The sequence below is a fragment of the Sarcophilus harrisii genome, chromosome 4, assembly GCF_902635505.1.
Source record: "Sarcophilus harrisii chromosome 4, mSarHar1.11, whole genome shotgun sequence".
Classification (NCBI taxonomy): domain Eukaryota; kingdom Metazoa; phylum Chordata; class Mammalia; order Dasyuromorphia; family Dasyuridae; genus Sarcophilus; species Sarcophilus harrisii.
The window spans coordinates 436,419,567-436,442,053 of NC_045429.1; the positions used below are offsets into that span (position 1 = coordinate 436,419,567).

Here is a 22,487-nt window from a genome sequence, read left to right on the forward strand (position 1 = left end):
TAGAGCCAGCAATAACTCAACTGCAAAATTACAGAATAGGATTTAGCCTCAGCACAATAAAGCACCAACTTAACTATACCCAGCACATTTTGTCTTCTGTATTTTTTGATTAATACATTTATATAGCTCCTCCCAAGAATTGTCAGAGATCCAAATGTGTAAAATTTCATATCTACAGTATTGCATTATGTTAATATATGCTATATAATTTCTTATTTACTCCCAATCATATCACTCCCTAGTCATCCAACAAATACATTATCCTTCATCCCTAATCTCCAAATGTCATCATTCCATCCTTTAACTAAAGTTCCTTACCTCTTTGGATGTGATGTTTTCCAAATCCTTCTGCATCATAATTTCCCTTAGTTTGGTCTTTATTAACCGTTCTGTGCGTTCTCGCTCAGTTGGGCTGAAAAGAGAGGAAATGGTGATCATTTAGATGGAGATCCACAAAGGAGGCACAGATTGACTTGGTTAACACTACGATATTGACAAGGTGCTAGAGCATACCTGGTTACTGAGGTAGGAGGCAAAAAATTAATTTTTTCTTTATTAATATTAATTTTTGTATTTTGAGTTCCAAATTTTCTCCCTTCTTCCAGCCTCTCCACTCATTGATAAGGCAGGCAATATGATTCTTATTATACATCAGAAGTCATGCAAAACACAATCTCATATTAGCCATATTGCAAAATAAAAGGGCAAGAAAAGTAAAGAAAGTAAATTTATTGTCAGTTCTTTCTATGTGGAGAACATTTTCATTTATGAGTCTATTTAGAATTGTTGTAGATTACTATTGATCAGAGTAGCTAAATCTTTTGCAGTTGATGATTGTTACAATATTATTGTTACTATATACAATGTTGTCCTGCTTACTCCAAGAAATTAATGGTTTATTCATATTTTTGTGTTTTCAAATTTATGATCTAGGAGATGGGGGCATAGTGCACTGACGGAAACACCAGAGCTGGAGTGGTATCCTCTCAGGCTACTGGTTACTACTTGCAGGATCTTAGGGAAGAGACTGTCCTACTTCAGGTCCCAATTTTCTTGCTCTAAATTCTTTGGCATAAGAATAAACATGCTTACAGTACTCTTGGTGCAACTGGGTAAAAGACAATAGAACAAGGAAGAACATGATAAGGGAGCTGAATATACAATAAGGGAGCTGAATATACAATAAGGGCCCTGAGGGTTCCAGAGGAAAGAGAGATAATATATGCTAGGGAGGCAGACAGTGAAAGGCAAAAATAGGGAAGAGTCCCCAAAAGTAAATCTGAGTCAAGCATTGAGGGAAATGCAGGAATTCAGCAGACGCTATTTGATCCTAGAAGTAGTAAGAATCACTAGAATTTACTGAGTAGGGCATGCTGTGTCTACACTATCACTGGTCGCTGTGAGGAGGGTGGTTTGGAGGGGCTCTCCTGGTTGGGAGACTAATTGGGAGAAAATTCAGTCTTCCAGAGGAGGCAGGAAGAGGACTTGCCCTGGGGGAGGAGTGGTGGCAGAAGGGACTGTGTAAAGAGAGAGGGCAATGTGTACCAGACATGTTGTGGAGACAGAAATAACAAGCTGGCAGCTGACTTAATACACAGAGTGAGTGACAGTGAGGAAATGAGGTTACACCAAAACTGGGCACAGGAAGGTTGGACAAAAACATGCAAGTCTGGAAGAAGGGTAAATTTGGGAGGAACGAGAAGGAACTGTTTTGGATTCGGGGAATCTCCAGTTCCAAAGGTCTAGCAGGCATTTGTTGTTGAGGAATTAAAGTGCAGGAGAGAGACTCAGCTGGCAGTCATCTGCAGGGAGATAATAATAGAACCACGAGAGTGATGAGATCACCAAGTAAAGAAGAGAGAAGATAGCTCAAGACGGAGCCGTCTGTGTCCCCCCAGATCGGGGGATGTGTTGGAAGAAGGAGCAGCAGAGGAAGCTGAGCAGGGGTGGTCAGCTAGGAGGAGAAGGGAGGGCAGAGGCATCAGGCACTGGGGGATCAAAAGGAAATAAGGGCTGTGGGAAAAGGGCTCCTGTTGTTCCAGTGTGTCCCCGGACCTTCATCTGGGGCTACATCCACATCGGGCCCATGGCGTATGCCCTCCGTGACCTCGGCTCGCTTTGGCACAGAGTGTTCTGGGGCAGATGGGACAGCCCTCATGCCCAGCCTGAAACACGGCCCTCGGAGGGTCAGACTCTGCCTTTATTCCTCAGTGCTGGGAGGATCTCACCTTCTTTAGATGAGGAACCAGATTAGATAATTTGGACTAGATAATGTCTATGGTGCTTTCCAATGCTAAATCTATGACTTTAGGACCCATTCTCTTTCTAGAAATGAAATTCGGCCAGCAGGTCATTAAGATGTGCCCCAGATGCTTACACAACAACTTGAGATAAGTGCAACAATCACAGCTGACACTCAGCCCTTCATGTGGTACAAAGCACTGTCCTGACAACACAGACTATAAACATCATTATTTCCATTTTGCTGATGAAGACACAGAGGCTCTCAGAGGTTCTCTGACTTTTACCCACCCCCTCACACTGCCAATCATTGTCAGAATTGGGCTCTGAACCCAAGTGTTCTCTTCTCAATAGTGGCATCCAGAAGAATATGGCTGACTTTCAATCAGTTTAGCCAGGATCTGAACAAAATTATGTGGCTTCCTTTGAATTTCTTGCCCCCTTAAAAAGTTGATAAACATTTACTAAATATAAACCCTATGTGCTAGCTAAGTACTGGCGATACAAAGAGAAGCACACAATTGAATGGGAGAGCCAACAAGGAGATAAGCATATATCATCAGCATAAATAGGAAATTTATTAAGAGGGAAAACGCTAGAAATAAGAGGGACTGGGACAGCTTTCCTGTAGGAGATGGCACTTTACGGAAGCCAGGCAGGCAAAGATTGTCTGAGAAACCGCCGACAGCTGAGAGGAGAGGGTCTTATTCATGGGACACCCGGGAGGAGGTGGGAAGATGTAAGAAGGCAGAAGGGGACACCTTACAAAGGGCTCTGAATGTCAACAGAGCAGTGTGCATCTGTTCCTGGAGGCGATAGGGAGCCCCTGGAGTTTCGTGAGTAGGAAGAAATGAGAAGGTGAGGTCTGTACTTTGGAAAAAATCACAATTATTATTATGATAAAGTAAAATTATTCTTGGAACTTTGACTAGAGAAGTTGGATGTCCAATTGCTTACAAGGCAACAGGCTCATCTGACTGCACTCTTGAGCCATAACACACCGTGCTGCATGTGAGGGACCCAAACGCAGTGGTGCTCTTTCTGTTCTGTCTTTTCTCCCTACCTATCCAAGAAAGGTATCAGCTGGATTCGTCCTTACATGGAAATGGAGAAGGACTAAGTCCTTAGGCATGCTGCCCACTCCTGCTGCTGACAGCCTTATCACTGGCTACAAAAATAGCTTTAGCAATCTCTAAAGATGGACGTTCTCACCCCACAACTATGGGCTCCTCTTGCTCTGGCTCTTCACTTCTGAAACCTTTAGGCTGATGGCTCTCACCCATAGGCTTTCTCTGACACTCAGTCACAGTGTCTCTATGGGGTAGTCCACCACTAAAATTCTGACTTTCCTCCAAACAAAGCTGAAACAGCATATGCCAGCCATTTTTTTTTCTTATCAAAGTCTTGGGCTTTGGTATGAATGGACTAGCTGGATGTCTAGACTCAGTAGCCTTCTGCTTTATGCTTTTTGGCTTTCATAGAGGAAAAGCAAAGCTCAAGTATATGTGACTGAAGTGCTCACCTCATTCTGGCATCCATGTTCTCCATTTGCTAAAAAAGCTTTTCCAGAAGGGTTCAGGGTTCAGAGGTAACTAAAATGTGACTCTAGCAAGACTTTACCATTTAAATTAGGGTTTTAGGAAAGACAAATAGGAGTTATTTTAGTTTTCAAAACATGTTCTTACTGGCACAAGGAAATACAAAGCTACAACTCAAGTCGGATGTGGACCTTGGAGACCCTAACTGAAAAATGTAACATCAACATGATTTTAAATACAGACTACAAATAAGTAGGGAAGAGCTCAGGGAATGGGTCCCAGTTCATTTCAACTTAACAATACTTAACAAGTGTGGGCTTTGAGTTGGGCACAGGGGAAACAAGTGTAAAATTAACTAACCCCTGCCCTTGAGGAGATTTTTATAGCAGGATAGAACCTATACTTGGAGAAGTAATAAAAGAATTTCAAGGAGAGTATGGATACCTTGGTGTGTATTGGGGGAGAGGGAAGGAAGGGAAAAAAAGAGACAGACACAGGGGCTGGGTAGAAAGGGAGAGGAGAGTGGGGGTTAGAGAGAGAGCAAAAGAGAGATAGAGACAGAAAGACACTTTATTTGGCTTTAAGTGATTTTCTCAGTGATGGCTCTAAGCTGCTGAACAAAAATGCCAAGACTAAGTAGTCAATGATGAGGTTCTAGGATTGTCTCCCTATTCCTGCTTCCTCAGTTTTTTACTCCAAGTCTATATTCACTGCCTGGTTTATGACTACTAACTCTAGGTGAACAAATCTTTGATAAAGACTACTCTAGAATTTCAGAAACACTCTGGTCTCTAAATGCTTATTGGTCCCCAACTCATCAATCAAGAACATGACTCCTATCAATAACTTCATCCAACTATTTTTCTAGAATTCTTAAGAGTTTTCAGTTTTCCAAACATAGGTTTTCAATCTAACCAAGTCTTTTCTAGTCTTTTTCTCTTCTGGCATAATTACAGGAATTTTCAAGGGTGAATCCTGTTCACAAGGCCAAAAAACCAATAACCCTCATCTTTAAAGCACTTAACAAACCCACAAAGATCAATCTGGAGCAAGTAAACATCCTGATTAATTTTATTATCAGGAACTAAGTCTAAAAAAGCTCCCAAAATACTAATACAAAACTTCAATACACTGACCTTTAAACATTAGCTCTATCTTGGGCCCTGATCCAACTTAGGATGCCTCAGAGAGATATTTTAACATGCCTATCACTTCCTACAACCAACTGCAATGTTTGATTTGCACTTAATGTAAGAAAGGCCTGTCCTTTAAGTGATAAGTGATAAGTTTAAGTCATAGAATTAAAATAACTTTATTTTCTTTCAAATGCTTATAGTAATTTAAATTAGGCCAAGGATTGGCTGTGGACCATAAACAAAGATAATTTATAATGAAAATAACAGTATTTTAAACCTATGTAAATCATCAGCATTTCTATGTTATCAACAAAGCCTAGTAGCAAGAGATAGAAAGACAAATCCCATTTACAATAACTGCAGATAGTACAGTTTACCTGCTAAGACAAAGCCAGGAACTATTAAGAACACAATTACAAAACATTTTTCATGCAAATAAAGTTAACTCTAAACAACTGGAAGACTATCAATTGTTCATGGACAGGCCAAACTAATATAACAAAAATGACAATTCTACCTAAATTAATCTACTTATTCAGTACCATGCCAATCAAATTGCCAAGAAATTACTTTTTATAACTAGAAAAAATAATAACAAAATTCCTATGGAAGAACAATAGCCTAGCTGTAGCAGACTTAAAACTATATTATAAAGTAGCAATCATTAAAACCATTTGGTACTGGCTAAGAAATAGAATTATGGATCAGTGGAATAGATTAGGTTCACATAAGTAATCTAGTATTTAATAAACCCAAAGACTTCAGCTTGGGGGATATAAATCACTATCTGACAAAAATTGCTAAGAAAACTGGAAAAGTAGGTAGAAACTAGGCAATACATCTAATACTATACCAAGACAAGATTGAAATGGATTCATGATTTAGACATAAAGGGTGATACTATAAGCAAATTAAGAAAATAAGTGTCTATACCTCTCAGACCTGTGGAGAAGGGAAGAATTTATGGCCAATAGATAACATTAAAAGATGCAAAATGGATAATATTGATTACATTAGATTAAAATTGCACAAACAAAATCAATGCAGTCAAGAGTAAAAGGGAAGCAGAAATTTGGGAAAAAATTTTATAGCCAGTGTTAAAGGCCTCATTTCTAAAATATATAAAGAACTGACTCTAATTTATAAGAATGCAAGTCATTCCCCAATTGATAAATAATGAAAGGATATGAACAGACATCTTTTAGATGAATAAATTAAAGCCACTTCTAGTCATGAAAAAATGCTCTAGATCACTATTGAGATGCAAATTAAGACAACTCTGAGGTATCACATCACAATTCTCAGGTTAGCTAAGATGACAAGAAAAGATAATCATAAATGTTGGAAGGGATGTGGGAAAACTAGAATACTAATGTTGGTGGAATTGTGAACCAATCCAGCCATTTTGGAGAGCAATTGGGAATTATGCTCAAAGGGCTATCAAATTATATACCCTTTAATTCAACAGTGTCTCTATTGGATCTGTATCCAAAAGAAATCATAAAAGAGGGAAAAGGACTCACATGTGTAAAATGTTTGTAGCAGCTCTTTTTGTAGTGGCAAGGAACTAGAAAATGAATGGATGCCCAACAGTTGGGAATGGCTGAGTAAGTTATGGATGTGTGTGTGTGTATTTTTATATATATATATATATATATGTATATGTCATGGAATATTATTGTTCTATGAGAAACAATGAGCAAAATGATTTCAGAGACCTGGAGAGACTTGCATGAATTGATACTAAGTGAAGCTGAGTCCAAGAGAACACTATACACAGCAACAAAATTATATGATGATCAACTCTGATGGATGTGGCTCTTATCAACAATGAGGTGATTCAAGACAATTCCAATACACTTGAGATGGAAAGAGCCCTGAACATCCAGAAAGAGAACTTTGGAGACTGAATGTGGATCAAAGCATAGTATTTTTATCTCTTTTTTCTTGTTTTTCTTTTCTTTCTCATGTTTTTATCTTTTGATTAGATTTTTCTTGTGCAGCATGATGAATATGAAAATATGTTTAGAAGAATTGCACATGTTTAACTTTATATAGGATTGCTTGCTGTCTTGAGGAGTAGGGAGGGAGGAAGAAAAATTTGGAGCACAAGATTTTTCAAAGGTGAATATTGAAAACTATATTTGAATGTAATTGAGAAAATAAAATACTATTTAAAAAGAAAATAACGGTATTTTATGTAAATATGTATCTGAATCTTCTGAAAATCAACTAATACAAATACTCTTCTATAATCATTATCAATTTTCATTCCACATATAAGTATAAAAGTAAACTTAAGCCTAATCCCTTTTTGAATAATCACAAATTCTGTATTAGCACTACATCAAGGAATAAGATTTTTGATACTGAGTTTATGGAGTAAATTTCAAAATTGCTGAGAATCTATGTTGTTGCACATTAAGGCCACTTGTTAGTATTACTGCAGGGGAGAAAAAACCATTAAGTTTCTTGAGGTGGGATCTTTCTGTGTGACAGATACAGGATGGGTGTTATATATGTCTTCTGCTTCACACTGCTAATTTTTCTAAAGCACATTCTGACTGGTTTATGATGCTATTCTAGCAAAGGAGTTCCTAACTTGGGATTCTTGATGTTTTTAATATTTTTAACATGGCATTTCAATATTTGTACTCTATGCAATTTATTTTATGAATTCAAATCTATTATTCTGAGGAGTTGGTACACAGGCTTGAACAGACTGCCCAAGAGGTCCATTATACAAATGAACCAAGAATGTGGCAGTTGGATCACTAACCGGTCCATAACATTGGTCACTAACCAGCAGCAACAGGACTCACATATCTGTAAAGAGAGCTGGTGAATCTGGCCGATGGGACTGCACATCTCTCATGGCGTTCCATTCGTTGACTGATGACTGGTCAGAGTTGATATGGCTCTCATAGTAACTCACCCAGGTTAGGAATAGACTGCCTGGGTAATAGTTATGACTTCTGGCCACTTCACATGCCTTATGTAAACTTTGTAATGCAGACCTGAAAGACATTGGAACATGACCATCATAGGCCTGAGGTTGACTGAAGGAAGAAGAGATTATTCACACAAATCATAACCTCTGATTTATTTATTTCACCAAATCTTAGAACTGAAGAACCTACAGTGATTACCAACCCCTATTTAAAAGATACTTCTTTCCTCTTTCTTCATTCCTAACAAGTGGTATCTAGCTTCTGTTTGAATTTTTCAGTGACAGAGAATTTCTTCCCTATTCAAGTAGCCTCTTCTGTTTCATGATGAGGAAGGCCTTCCTTTATGTTAAGCCCAAATTATCTGTATCCTTATAACTTCCCAATCAGCTTAGCTCTGTCCTCTGGAGCCAAGCAGAATAAACTTAATCCCACTTCCATATGATAACAGAGCTCATATTCATTCATTCTCTTCAGTTTAAACATTTCCAGTCCCTTCAACTGATTTTTTTTGCAGGCATGATTTCTGTATTTGCCCAATAGCCTTCAAAATCAATTTTTAAATCTTGAAGAAAGTGTTTTTTAAAAACAAGCTCACTACAAAGTTCACTGGATATTTTGGATTCTGACCATATAGCCTCTATTACAAATTTAGCTACTCTAACCCCATATATCTTTTCAGTTTTATTTTTCAGGTGGAAGGGAGGGATATATTACTCATCCTTGATGAATCTAGCCCATAAGGCACATGGTATCTTAGTGGGGTCCAATTTCACAGCTGGGTCATCACTGAACTAAAGATACTTGATGATTTCATGACTAGGGAACAATGGATATTTCCCATTGACTCAATCTTTCCCTAACATAATGTCCTCTTGATTCTTGGGATACTGAGATGTTATGTCCTGAAGGACTTCCATCCAAGGCCTCAAGTCATGATGATTATGCTGGCCATTACCAGGAAGCATTGGCCTCCAAGAGGGTTCTCTCGTGGCTGCTAACTTCTTTAAATTTCAGCTTCTTAAATTGTGGTTCATGACCCCACATGAATGTGGGGGTTGTGAAATTATGATTTATTAGCAATAAATATTTGATTTGCATATCTATTTTATATGCCTATTTACTTGAGGTCATGGAAAAATTTCTCAGGTGAAAAGGGGTCTCAAGTGGAAAAAGTTTAAGAAACCCTGCTTTAAGCTACTTCTGAAGAACAGCTCTGGCTGTTAACTTGTTAACAGCCATTAAATTTGTTGATTCAGCTCCCAGAAAGTCAAGTCTGATAGAGAGAGACTCCAGTCAGTGAATAAGATGGTCCTGGGACTCTGCCCCTCAGAAACACCTCCCTGGTCAGAGAGCCAAGTCTCTTCCCCAAGATGAGGAGAACAATACCAATAACCAAATTTCAGGCTTTTGTTGCTGATACATTTTTATAGGGGAAGTAGATTTCCACATACAAACTGAGCTAGGAACCCCAATTTAGTTACAAAAGACAAAGCTCAAGTCTCAGAGAATTTCGGTAAAGCCATGTCAGTTGTCCTGCTTTTTGCTCACTGTAAGAGGATAATTGCAGGTTCTGTGAGGCATGTACTTAAAATCTAAGCCACTGACTCTAGCATGACAGCCCCTCTCAAGCCCAAGTGCTGCCTATTTTAGGTAAACATCAGTTGGGATGTACCTGCCTTTTGAGAAGCTGCTACAGCTACTTCCTGTTAGGGGAACATTTGGTGAACATGACACTCTGATTTGGAGATTGGTTTATATGCAAACCAGAAAAGGCCTTTCTCTGAAAAGCCAAAGGGGCTCGGGCCAGCTGGTCTACTACAGGACATCAAAGCCTGACCTCAGGTCGCTAATTGAATCCACAGGGTCTTGAGAAAGAACACAGCTTTGTGCACTCAGACAATGAGGCTGAAAATGCACTTGTTCCTGGGGCTTTCTCCCAGCAGAGTCCTGTCATTTGGCTCCTGTCTGGTGCCCAAGGGTGGATCAGGCACCACGAGCACTAGTTGGAGCAGGTCACGGGTACTCCAGGAGTTGTATACTCATGAATCTGAGAATCAGCCACAAACACAGGCCCTGAAACTGTGTCCTGTGTGCCTCAATTACTTCATGAAGTGATAAGATTGTGAGTGGTTCAGATCAGCCCTTTCCCCTTATCACCCGATAATGGCCACCTGGGGCTGTGAGCTGGATTCTCTCTCTCTCCCGGGTCTATTTTTCAGGCTCTTATTTCTTGCTTGGCTCACCTTCCTCTCCAGCCCCTTGGTCATTAGTGCTTCCAGTAGAGGGCAGGCGGGGCCTGGACAGGAAGTGACTAGCATGTCCTTCCACTCTGGAATTACCTCATGGCTTACACAATCTAACCATAACTCTGACTTATTTTTTTGAAAACTAGGAACAAGAAGGGAATTCCTTCAAGACACTAGTCAGAGATGGTCTAACTGTCAAAAACTACCAAGTTTTTAATTGTAAAAATGTAGAATTGTTTATGTCAGTAGATATTTATAATTTAGGAGGGGAAAGGAAGGGAATAAGCATTTACACAGAGCCTACTATACGCCAGGAACTGTGCCAAGTGCTTTTAACAAATATTAACTCATTTAATCCCCACAATAACCCTGGCAGGCTATTTCTATCCTCAATTTACAACTGGAGAAACCGAGGCAAACAGAGGTGAAGTGACTTGCCTAGAATCTCATAGGTAAGTGTCTGAGGCCAGATTTGAACTCAGATTCTACTGGCTCCAGGCCTGGCACTCTACCTACTGTACCACCGAGCAGCCTCTCAGGCAGAGATGAGAGCTTCAAAGGGGCACTGGGTGGGTGCTCAAAGAGTCTAACCTTGTCTATGATATATATGACACACACACATTCATTCATATTCTCTCTCTCTCTGAAAAGGCACTGCCAAATTTTCTCTCATCACCTGAAAACAGAAGGCCAGCTGACTAGCAGGAATGGCCAACCCTGGACCAAGAGAAGATTGGGAGATGTGGGGTCCAGGCTGGCTCTGTCCCCGAGTTACTGTGCTCCTTAAAAGGTCACAATCTCTTGAAACTTCAGTTTCTTCCCATCTGGTAAGCTTACAATTAGAAGATGACTTCTTCCTTTCATTCTTTACCACTATTTGGACGGTCAATAGCTGACCATTCAGCATACCAGCCAGATCATTGGATCACACACATCATCAATGGAAAATAGGCATTTATATGTTCCCTGTTGCCAAGCCAAATGCCCCTTCCTCACAGCCTCTCTTTCAAGAACACTTGTACAGATATTTAAAAAGACATCTTACCACATTGCCTGCACGGACACGGGTTTGAATATGTGAACTCTGTTATCTGTTGAAACGCTGAACCCACTTAGGAGAAAAGAGAATAAAACAAAGTCAGAGGGGTTACTCCTGTTGGGTTTTTTCAAGTCTTTTCCCCTCCCTGGCACAGCTGGTAAGGCAGAAGGAGCAGCAACATGTGCATGGAAGCCCACCACACTCCAGGGCTTGAGTGAAAAGCTTATCCCTCAGATGATTGTGGCTGGTTTTTATCTGTTATGAAAAACAAGTGGAATCTCACAGCCAAGTCAGGGCAAGGCGTTCAATCAACAGAGATTTCCAACTGTAGGGGTGAACAAACTGTCCTGGTGTGCATTACAATTTGGAAGCCCTCTAAGATGCAAGAACCGAACTCTGGCATCGGGAGCTGCTGCAAACAGCTTGGTTTCTTGCTTCCTGTTTTTAGGACAGTCTCTAAGAACCCTGTGGTCACTGTGGAGTGTATTGTGACTGGCAGGGAAGGTTACACAGTAGGGCAACAGCTGGCAGAGAAGCCACACGCATGCTTGAAAGAGGAAGCATCACCATTGGGAGACTACTGCAAGTCCCTCAAACTCTGATTTAACTTGTGGCCATTTGAGAGGCTTTTCCTTCTATGAGATTTACAAGGACTACACAGATACAATGCTTAACCTTTGGCCTAGCAGGCCAGGAAATGGAGAATCTGGAAAGTTACACCTCCCCTCACCCCCCACTATTTTACAGAGCATGTTTTAAAAGGACTCATTGAGCTTTGGCCTGACAGTACAGTGGACCTCCCATTCAGCTGAAGGAGTATATAGTAAGAGGCAACCCCACCCACTGGCATAATGAAAAGGGGAACCCTCTTACCCATCGCCATCCAAATGAATAAGGGTGTCACTCCAGAGAGGCAGGACCAGACCCATGGTACAAGTGCTACTGTGGGAACAAGAGACCCAGTCATTTCCTGTTACTTCAAAGCACAGTCAAATTTTAAAAATTCCTCCAATGAGGAAGAAAAACTACAAGGTTACAAATTTCCCAGTCAACTCTGAGAGTTGTCTTTAGTAAACCATCCGCATTTCATCTGTGCTTGCTGAAAGCCTTTAAAAATACAATTTCAAATACCAGGGAGCCTACAGAGCATATCAGGGGTGGGGGCGGAATAATAAAATACCCACAAATATAACAACTTGAGTACATTTGGGAAGCCAAGTATGGTGAGAAGTCATTAAGTTGCCACCATTATTGAAACTTGGTAAGAATATCAGCCATGAAAAATAAAGCCCACATATGGTATCCAAAGGCTAATGAATCTGGGCAACCTTCCAGTAAGGTATCATCAGCCCTATTTTATAGACATGGATTGAGCAACTGGCCTCAAGGACCTAATACCACACTAATGAACAGGCTGGGGTAAACAGCTAAAAGATCCTAATTCCCAGCCTGTGCTCAGATCGTGAACCACACAGGTTCTTCGGACAGGGGTAAGCCGCCAAATATGGTGCTTGCTTCTAGGCCTTTGGAAGTGAGATCCAAAATACTGTCTTTGGTGGGCTAGTCTCTCCCTCACTGCTCTACACTCCCTGGTTTAAGAATTCTGTAATTTATCTAAAAGAGATGGAGATTTATTTTTTAATAAAACTAAAACTCTTGAAGGTAAGAGGGGTGTGCGTGTGTGTTGTGTGTGTATGTGGGGGGGGGGGGGGGGAGAGGGGGAATCAGCCTTCAAAAGCAAAAGGTAACCAGAGTGAGGAACCTTACACCTTTACATGCTGCTGCTGTCTGGCTGCCTGTGCTTGGTCTAAGGTTTTTCCTTACACTTACTGACCCAAGTGTTACTCAACACCATGACCAGTGATTCCAGAGCTCATGAGATTCAAATCAAGACTGGAATAACTTACATTAGAATCTTCTACACAGAGGCATGCTACTAGGCCAGGTTACAGGAAAGAAATAGCCTTGTCACTATTTATGTTGCCTAACTGGGATGAGCTCATGGAAAATGTGTTTTGAAAATGGCTTCTCAAGGTAGAGGGAGAAGATTTTTAGTATTTCTTTTTAGTGAGTACTTAGTAGGGTCCCTGGTAACACCTAAATTTGTGTAATGAATACTAAGGCCCCAGAGTGTAAGGAGCCACAGCAGAAGGTGCAGAGGCTTAGAGCCTGAGTGTGACAGAGGGACATGAGAGGGAGAGAGATCTAAGAACATGTAAGAGCAAATTTTCTGTGTGTAGAACTTAGTTTAGGAGAGAGAGCTTCTTATGCTGGGAAGGAGGCATCCTGATTTAAAATATGCTGGGATGGCAAAAACTAATCTAGCTAGTGGACTTCCTCATAAGGCTCAGGTCTTTGTTTTCACAGATATGATCCCTAATTAACAAGAAGGAATCTAATAGCCCATAAACTCTGCAGGTTTGTCCTCTTGAAGCCACATTTGGAACAGTGCCATTTGGAAATCAAGGCTATATTGCATTTTTAAATCATTGTAAGTGGCTAAAATTCAACATAATTTTCAATTAACTGGTATGTAGGTGAAATTCTAAAAGCAATCTTAAAGAGCTTCTTGGGGATGTCACATCCTAGATGGAACTTGAGCAGGATTCAAATATAACAGGGAAATTTTTTTAATGAGATCACTAAAAATACAACAGGACAAGATACTGTTAATTTGTAGCTTTCCACGATCTATTTCTGCTTGAGGTAGCCTTCTAACTTCTGCTTAACAGTATCTTAGAGCAGCAAGCTTTCATACACAGTTAACATACTAATGTGAGGAGTTCTGCAGGAGTTTAGATGAAAATGGATCTGGCTGACCCCCAGCCCTAATCTGGGTCCTCTGGTGGCTTGCCTTTTTGGTGCCTGGGATACCTTGACGTTTTTGAGACCCAGGAGCAATTTTTGTGTCCAAGGACAAAGAACCCAAGACTTCTCAGGTCCTTGAGCTAACTGTGCTTCCCTCTCATAGAATAGGCACATTTCTACTTATTAATGGTGGTTCTTAGGTACAGTGCTGGCAATGCCATCAAGGCCAGAGGAGAGAAGTGCTACCTTAAGGCTATATTTTTAGGGGCACATGCTAACAAGCTTTCCTCATGAAGGGTGTGGAAACCCAGGACAACATCACAGGGCTGAGGTCTGACTCTTGGCTGGTCAGGAAGAGCTGACCCCCTCTGGAGAGGGGCTCTGGTGACAGGAAACTGCAGACCAACTCAGGAAAGAAGCCGGAGTTAGCTCACATAGATAAGTTTTTCTAGAGAGCACCCCAGGTCCCAATGGGGAACCTAAACAAAGGGAAAAGAGGTGGAGTGATGAAAAAAGCAGTGAAACCCTCAAGTTCTAGGACTGTATGAAAGGGAGAAGGAAAGGGACAGGTTGGCAGGGCAAATGCTGGTCGCCATCCAAGCCACACAAAGTGAAGATGCTTCTCCCCTCTTACACCTGAACAGGAGAAAGCTTCCCACAGGTACATAACATCACAGCATGAAACCAAAGGCAATCTATGGTTACGCATGGCAAACAAAGTAACAGCCACAACTGTGTGCTTCTGGTGGATCCAACAACTTGTGACCTGCCGCCGCATCCACTGCTGCTGTGGATAACTGGAGTCTCCAGTACCAGCTCTGGAAAGAAAAGCTGACAAACCAACGCTTTTTTGGGAGACAGGGGGATGCTAGTTTGCAGCTGCCTTAGCGGAGCTCACTGGGTGGCAATATTCTCCTGGGGTCTGGGAACCACCCCCATCAGGCCCTGAGTGCCACTCTGGTTTCAAACCAGGAAGTCTGTGTGCTGAGACACCTGGCAGGATTTCCTGAGGCTTATTATCTGGACTGCAAAGATTTGCTTAGCAGCCACATTCCACAGCCTTCCCAAGACTTCTCCAGAAAATGAAATGGAAAAAAAGGAAAGCACCAAACTCAGCAGGAAGAATGTAGCCCAGGCCAAAGTGATACATGATGTCTTTGGTTACAAGATTTATCATCCTGTTTAGGCCCAACAGAGGTCCACGGGCACAAAAGCTTCTTATTAGCAAAGATTTTCTGAACTGAATTCAGATGTGACTCAGGGATCCACGGCTTTCTTCAATACAGAGGAAAGTGACAGAATACCAGGCTTGGAAAAGACCCCAGCTTGTGACCACAGGTAAATGCCCCAGAGGAGAGTGTGCACACTACATTCCGGAGACATGGAGGGGTCAAGCCTGATGGGAAGTTTGGTGGGCCAAATTAAGTTCTAACTGATGGAGACAAGGAGACACTGACTGACTGATTTCCCCTAGGGACATGCTAATTGGTTAAATTTAAAGTAGGGGAAGTGGGGAAGGGGAAGAGAAGGGGAAATGCCATGTGAGGCACAGGAGACAAAATAAGGCTGTTGTTTTCCAAAGCACTGTGGGTTTCACTGCCGCATTTCTCTCCAGACTTGGTGTCTAAGATCCATACCTTCCCTATTCTAGTTTGATGCCCGGAAGTGAATTATGCAAGAGGATGGCTATTTCAATACAAAATGCAAAGTTTATTTAAAAAGAAGCTTCTCTGTGCTCAGCACCATACCTGTCATTGGAGGAGAAATCCATCCCGAGCACAATGCTTTCTTCAGTATCTTGTCTGCCATTCGTGGAAACCACCACCATATATCGAGTGCGGTTCTGGTATGTGCTTTCCAATCTCACAGCCTGTAGGTCAACAAATAACAAAATGACTTCAAGAAATAGGACTACAAGCGTACTGTGGTCTGTCCTTTCTATTTAAATATGCATTTGTAGTGGATGTTCTGGTTACATTTCTATCAGGTCCTTGCCCCATAAGGACCCTATTATTCAAGGACTGCTGCTCTCTCCAAAATTAATAGTTATCCCTTCATCGCCAGACCACAGGCCCTTTCTCCATCTCTCCAGTCTCTGACACATCCATCACTCTCTTTTTCTCGAGGTTCCTGGCCCTCTCCTGGCTCTCCTCCCCTCTGACCACTCTTTGAACTCCTTTGCTGGAGGTCTAGGTCTAGGTCCTGCTCCCTAACCATGGATCTCCCACAGGGATCCGTCCTGGCCTCTTCCTCTAGACTATTTCACTTGGTGATTTCTTCAGCTCTCAAGGATTTGTTTTTCATTTCTATGCTGACAACTCTCAAATCTGCTTATCCAGCCTTATCCTCGCTTCTGATTCTGGTAGGCCTACTGGCCATCTTAAGTTGCCTATTTGCAGTCTTCTTTTTTTTTTTTTTTTTTTTTAAATTTAATAGCCTTTTATTTACAGGATATATACATGGGTAACTTTACAGCATTAACAATTGCCAAACCTCTTGTTCCAATTTTTCACCTCTTACCCCCCCACCCCCTCCCCTAAATGGCAGGATGACCAGTAGATGTTAAATATATTAAAATATAACTTAGATACATAATAAGTATACATGACCAAAACATTATTTTGCTGTACAAAAAGAATCAGACTCTGAATTATTGTACAATTAGCTTGTGAAGGAAATCAAAAATTATTTGCAGTCTTCTTAAACTCAACATGCCTCACTCATCTTTCTCTCCAAATCTGACTCCCCCATTACTGTGGAGGCTGCCATCAGCCTCCCAGGCTCTGGACCTACATCTCTCTACTCCATTATTTCTCTCACTTCCCAAATTAAACCTGTTTCCATGGTCTATCAATTTTAACTTCTACCATCTCTCAAATACACTCCATTTTTTCCTCTGACACTGCCTCTACCCTGGTGTAGACCCTCATTGCTTCACACTTGTTTTGGGGGTAGGAAGCTGCCCTAGCATGTCTCTCCCACTCCAAGCCATCATTTCAGCTGCCAAATCTTCCTAAAATGCAAGTCTGACCATGTTTCTGTCTCTCTTTTGAAGGGATACACTCCCTTCAAAAAACTCAAGTGCTTCTTATCATCTCCAGTTTCAAATAGAAAAACCCTGCTTGGGTGTTCAAGGTCCTTTCTAACCTGCCCTCCCCCCTCCTCTTCCTTGCCCTCCCTTTTTCCCCTACTGTATCAGCCTTTTTACTCCTTGTCATGTACTGTCCAATCCAGTGGCCCAAACCTGCTAGCCATGACACAAACAAGGCACTTGACACTCTCCACTTTATGCTCTCTCCTTCAGCTTGGGGCATTTTCACTGGCTAGTTGTCCTTCATGCATGGAACATTCTTTCCTCCTTTCTACCTCTTGACTTCCTCAAGTCCCAGCTTAAAAGTTCATCTCCTACAGATGAACCTTTCATGAACCTCTCTCCTGATTATTTCCAATTTATCCTGTAGACATCTTGTTTGTACAAAGTTGTTGCATGTTTTCTCTCCATTAGATGGTGAGCTTCCTAAAATTTTGCCTTTTTTTATATTTCCAGAACTTAGCATAGTGTTAGGCATTGTGTATCACATAGCAGGCCCTTAATGTTTGTTACTAGCAATAAACAATTAAAAGACCTTTTTTATAATTCAAGTTTCAGAAATGATTTATTTCTTAAGCAGTTTCTTCACACTGACTTTTAACAACATTCAATTTACTTAATCAATAATCTAGTGATCCTTTGAAGCCCTATACATTCCTCCTTTCAGATCTGAGGAGTAAAATGTTTCCAATCCTCATCACTCTGACCCTTGATTGGGCTCAGGAGAGCTGAATTACCACTGGAATTTCTCAGAATTTCACTAGGTCATCCCCCTTACACTAATCATGCTAGTTCTGTTGAAATTTTGAAGTTTTGCTGTGATTATTATGGGCCAACAAGTGATTACTTTTTCAAAGGGTAGATCAGCAGAACACAAGATCGGCAGCTCTTACCAGTCTAGAAAGACTGAGTGAAAGCCCACGATGGAATGAGTGTCTATCATCTGAAGAGTAGCCAAACCAAGGGCAGAGAATCTCTAGCATAGTCACCATCTGATGAATTCCTTTGGCCATGGTAACTTGTATAAGGGATAAGATATGGAAGACAGGGCTGCAGTGTAGAGTACTTACGCTACTGAATGTGGAGATCTTTCAAACATATCAAGCCTTACCAACATCCAATTGTCTGGAAATAGGGACTTCGGATGACAGAAATCTAAGCTTTAGCAATCTAATTTTGAGAACTAAAGAGTGGAATTACTTCCTCCATTGTATCCTCCTAAGAAAAGCTTGGGAAGCACAAATAGCAACACAGTTGGACACATAGATAACCACACAGATACAAGACACATGGTTGCTTCTAACAAGAGCTGACCCAATCAGAAGGTAATCCTGGTATCATGTTAACAAGTCTACAAAATAGACAACACCAATGTGTTTCAGAAAGTCACATTGTGGAAATTCAAGAAAAACACACTTAAGAGCAGCCAAGAGGAACCAAGATTAGGGGAAAAAAATCCAAACTTAAACAACCACCAAAAAAGCCAGAATACCAGCCCTCGCATCCTAGGGTCATATGAAGAGAAAGCACAACTCACACCAAACCAGAGGCTGGCATAGATTGAGATGGCACTCTGGGTCCCAGGAGGCCAGGCTAACAGTTCCTCTTATATTTTAGGGTTATTGGAACAGCTCCCAAGACAGTTACATTTTCATCATGAAACCCAATTAGGGTAAACTGGAACAGTATAATAAATGAAATTTCAATGATGTTACGTATTTGAACTTTTGCTTGTCTTGGTCAGCTCTAACTGAACATAAAATGAGGGACCCCCCTACACTTCATGTTACTTTCAGTCCCATCATGTTTAGCTTCCTGAACATGTCAGTGTCCATTTTCTTTCCACTCCAGCTCTGGAAATTTCTGGTTGGGACTCATTTGGCATGGGAATAACTGTCTTGCTCACTCCTCCTACACCAACTGGTGACAATTAATTGACTATCAAAGTTGATAAAAGGGGGAAAATCTTTAGGAAAAACTCAGCTGCAATACAACAAATTAGGCTAAGTATGGAGGATTTTCTTTATAAGAGGCTTTTCATGATGACATTAGACATTTCTTACTTAGGAAGCTAAGAACTTTTTAAAAAGTTCCTCACGTATTTGACTCTTCTTTCCACATTTTAATTGCATGTCAAATAGAAGGTCATATTATATTTAAAAGAAAGCTCACTAACCCTAGAGGACAGGACCCACTAGTGTATTAGATAAGGTGGCTGTTCAGGATTTTTTTTTTCCCTTAGTTGTGTTCAACTTTTGGTGACCTCATTTGGATTTGTCTTGGCAAAGATACAGCAGTGGTTTGCCAATTTTTTTTTTTTCCCAGTGCATTTTTATAGAGGAAGAAACAGAGACAAACAGTTAAGTGACTTGTCCAGGGTGAAGAGCTGTGTTCCTGGCTTCCAGCCAGGTGCTCTATCCATTGCACCACATAGCTGCTCCAAAGGGTAAGGTACTATATGATACTATGAGATGGGTTGAGATTCTGGGATCATTCTCTTTTAAACCCTTTAGTTGGATTAAAGACAAAGTATTGTGATTCTTAGGATTTAATCACAACTCTCTAAACAGCATGTAGAATATTGCCTGAGTCTTCAGTAAGAGGAATATACAATGTTTTATATTTAGATAATCTTCTAAGAGGTGTGAGAAGAGAATCTTAATTTAAAATCCCAAATCCTGGAGAGGCAGAGGCAGAAACAAACAACAAAAAATTTGCCCTGGCTCCAGTTTCTTCTGCATTCTTCCACAGCTACTTGGCTTCAAAAAGGATTAACATAATCTAATTTATTTCACTAAGCCAATTTGAGTAAAAGCAATTTTAAAAGGCATCCTTTGCTTAATACTCCCTAGAATTTGTAGTAACTTCCAAGTTTTTTGGGGTTCAGGAAACAATATGCAATACAAGACAGGAGAGACTGTGATTTGGAAGCCGATAAGATCTTTTGCTGTGGCCTATGAACAAGGCAAAATGTAGAGCTGTCCCTTAGACAGGGCCTTCCAATACACGCCGCTTGCATCTTCTCTTTTCAACTACGGATATAGTACGATTAAATTCCCAGATAGGAGCAACTACTTGAAGTAGGTAAGTTCTGGGGGCAGTGGTTCCTGACCCTTTAACATTTGAAGGTTTCCTTTCTGAAATGAACCAATTTCACAGACTTCTCTACCAGTTCTCTAAGTATTTGTTGATGGAGAAAAATTCCTGACAAAAGGCTGTTATAATGAATTCAGAAAATCCTTAAAAGAATTTATTTTTATCAAAACAGCCATCAAATGCTGAGAAAAATAGCTTATGTGAAACTTTTTCATTTTCCAGAAAGAATGATTATTATAAGTATTCATTTGAGATGTCTAGTAGTGTTTGGCATCTTTCAGAGCCTGGAAGTCCCTTTGAAGCAATCAGTTTCGACCTTACCTCTGGTTTCACATTTAACCTGGCTTGATAATCATTTTTCATTTAAATTCCAATAAAAGAAATGCAGAAAATCCTCTTTTACTCTTAATTCAAACTGCCTATTTTTCTGGCCCTAAATAAAGATCAAGATGGTGACCAATGCTTGGTGTGTGCAGGGATTTAAAGAGCCCAAGCAATAATCTACAGCTTCTAAGGGTTGATGCTCTCACTTAATGTCATTTTTAAAATGTTCACTTTTGGTGAAGATGGAGAACAGCTGGTCACCACCTTATATGCATCTTAAACTTTCTCATGATACACTTAACATGTTGACTTTGAGTAAACATGCAAACTGCTGTGCACCAAAAGTATTTACCTTTATAACAAAATATTTTCTTGATAAAAACACAAATTTCGCATTATCTGTTTTTCTGTCACCACCCTTTAGCATTATAAATGTTTCACTAGAGCTTGCTAGGACTCTTGTCTTAATTGTAAGTACAATTAAGATGGAGTCCTTATTGTAAATCTTTTTTTGCTAAGAGAAAGAGCCTTATCAAAGAAATAAAAAAAGAATTTAGAAGTCAAATGTGAGACATTGAGAAAAAACTAAAAAAATGAAAAATAAAAACCATATAAAAACAAGAATATGAAAAAATTAACCAACTAGAAAAGGAGATGCAGAGTCTCAAAAATAAAAATAACTCTTTGAAAATTAGAATCAGGCAAGGGGAAACCAATGAAGCTAAAAGAAACCATGAAATAAAACAGATTATAAAGAATGAAAAAATAGAACAGAATGTGAAACATAAGAAAAATTACATATCTGGAGAACAGATCAAGAAGAGAAAATATACGAATAACTGAACTGCCTGAAAGTTGTGTCCAAAAAAAGGACATTGACACAATAATGCAAGAAATAATCCAAGAAAACTGTCCTGGAGTGCTAGAACATGAGTAAAAGTAGAAATAGAAAAAATCCACTGATCACCACTTCAACAAGATCCTTTGTGTAAAAACACATAGGAACATTATTGCCAATTTTGTAACCCCCAGATCAAAGAGAATATTTTGCAAGAACCAAGGAAAAAAAAGCAATTCAAATACGCTCAATAGTACTACAAGTAGAATTGTACAGGACTAATCAGCAGCCACAATAAAAAGATTGCAGGTCCTGAAATCATATTTACCAACAACCAAAAAAACCATGTCTGTGGCCAAAAATATATCCAGCAAAATTATCTATAATATCGAGAAAAATGGACATTCAACGAACTTGCAGATTTTCAAGACTTTCTATCACTCAAACCTGAAAATTTAACATATTAGAACCAATATCAAAGAAAAATTTCAAGGAGCTCAACATGGATAAATTGTTTATAAGATATGTTTAAGATTGACATCAACAATACAACAGCTCAAAAGAAAGAATAAGGCAGAGTAAAGGTAAAAATAGTAACCATGTCATACAAAGGAAGTGCAGAGGAAGAATAGACACAGACACAATGGGGGGGGGGGGGGGGGGGGGGGGAGGAAGGCTCATTCTGAAAACCTATGCAGGTTAAATAGGCAATACTACATTATATACCATGAAGGGTATAGCACCCTTCAAAATCTATAAGGTAATAATGGGGGAAGGATAGGTAGACAGGGAACCAAAAGGTGAGGGAAGAAGACAAGGGAGGGATTCATTGGCTAGGGAAGGTTAAGTAATCAAGGCAAATTAGGAGGAGAATTAAAGCGGAGAGTCAGTAGGAATAAGAAAGATATGTGTCTGTCTATGTATGTGGGTATGTGTGTGCATGTATATATCTACATATATATATGTATATATTATCTACATATATATATATATGTATATGTATATATATGTGTATATATATGTATATATATATATATACACACATATACATATACATACATACATTCTTTCTTAACTATAGCCTGCTTGGTGAGGATAGGAAGATGAAAGGGGGAAAAAATAAAGTAAAAAAGGTGCACAGCAAAGAACAAAAGAACATTTTACAAGGAAGAAAAGATG

General features: G+C 40.0%; 1 protein-coding gene across 7 annotated transcripts in view; it reads right to left on the minus strand.

The window, feature by feature from the left end:
• The window catches only part of SSH2 (slingshot protein phosphatase 2), a 238,487-nt gene that overhangs the window by 30,813 nt on the left and 185,187 nt on the right, over positions 1 to 22,487 (minus strand). For 6 of the 7 annotated variants that reach the window (XR_004234075.1, XM_031967735.1, XM_031967736.1 and 3 more), the window contains 5 exons: positions 15,708 to 15,829; positions 12,025 to 12,093; positions 11,158 to 11,223; positions 7,738 to 7,932; positions 319 to 412 (listed from right to left, as the gene is read on the minus strand). Coding sequence is in view for 6 of the 7 variants with exons in the window: in XM_031967735.1 (XP_031823595.1) it covers positions 319 to 412; positions 7,738 to 7,932; positions 11,158 to 11,223; positions 12,025 to 12,093; positions 15,708 to 15,829 (546 nt within the window). In the remaining variant the exon portion in view is untranslated. The remainder of the gene's footprint in view (positions 1 to 318; positions 413 to 7,737; positions 7,933 to 11,157; positions 11,224 to 12,024; positions 12,094 to 15,707; positions 15,830 to 22,487) is intronic. The other variant, XM_031967732.1, reaches the window with a different exon arrangement.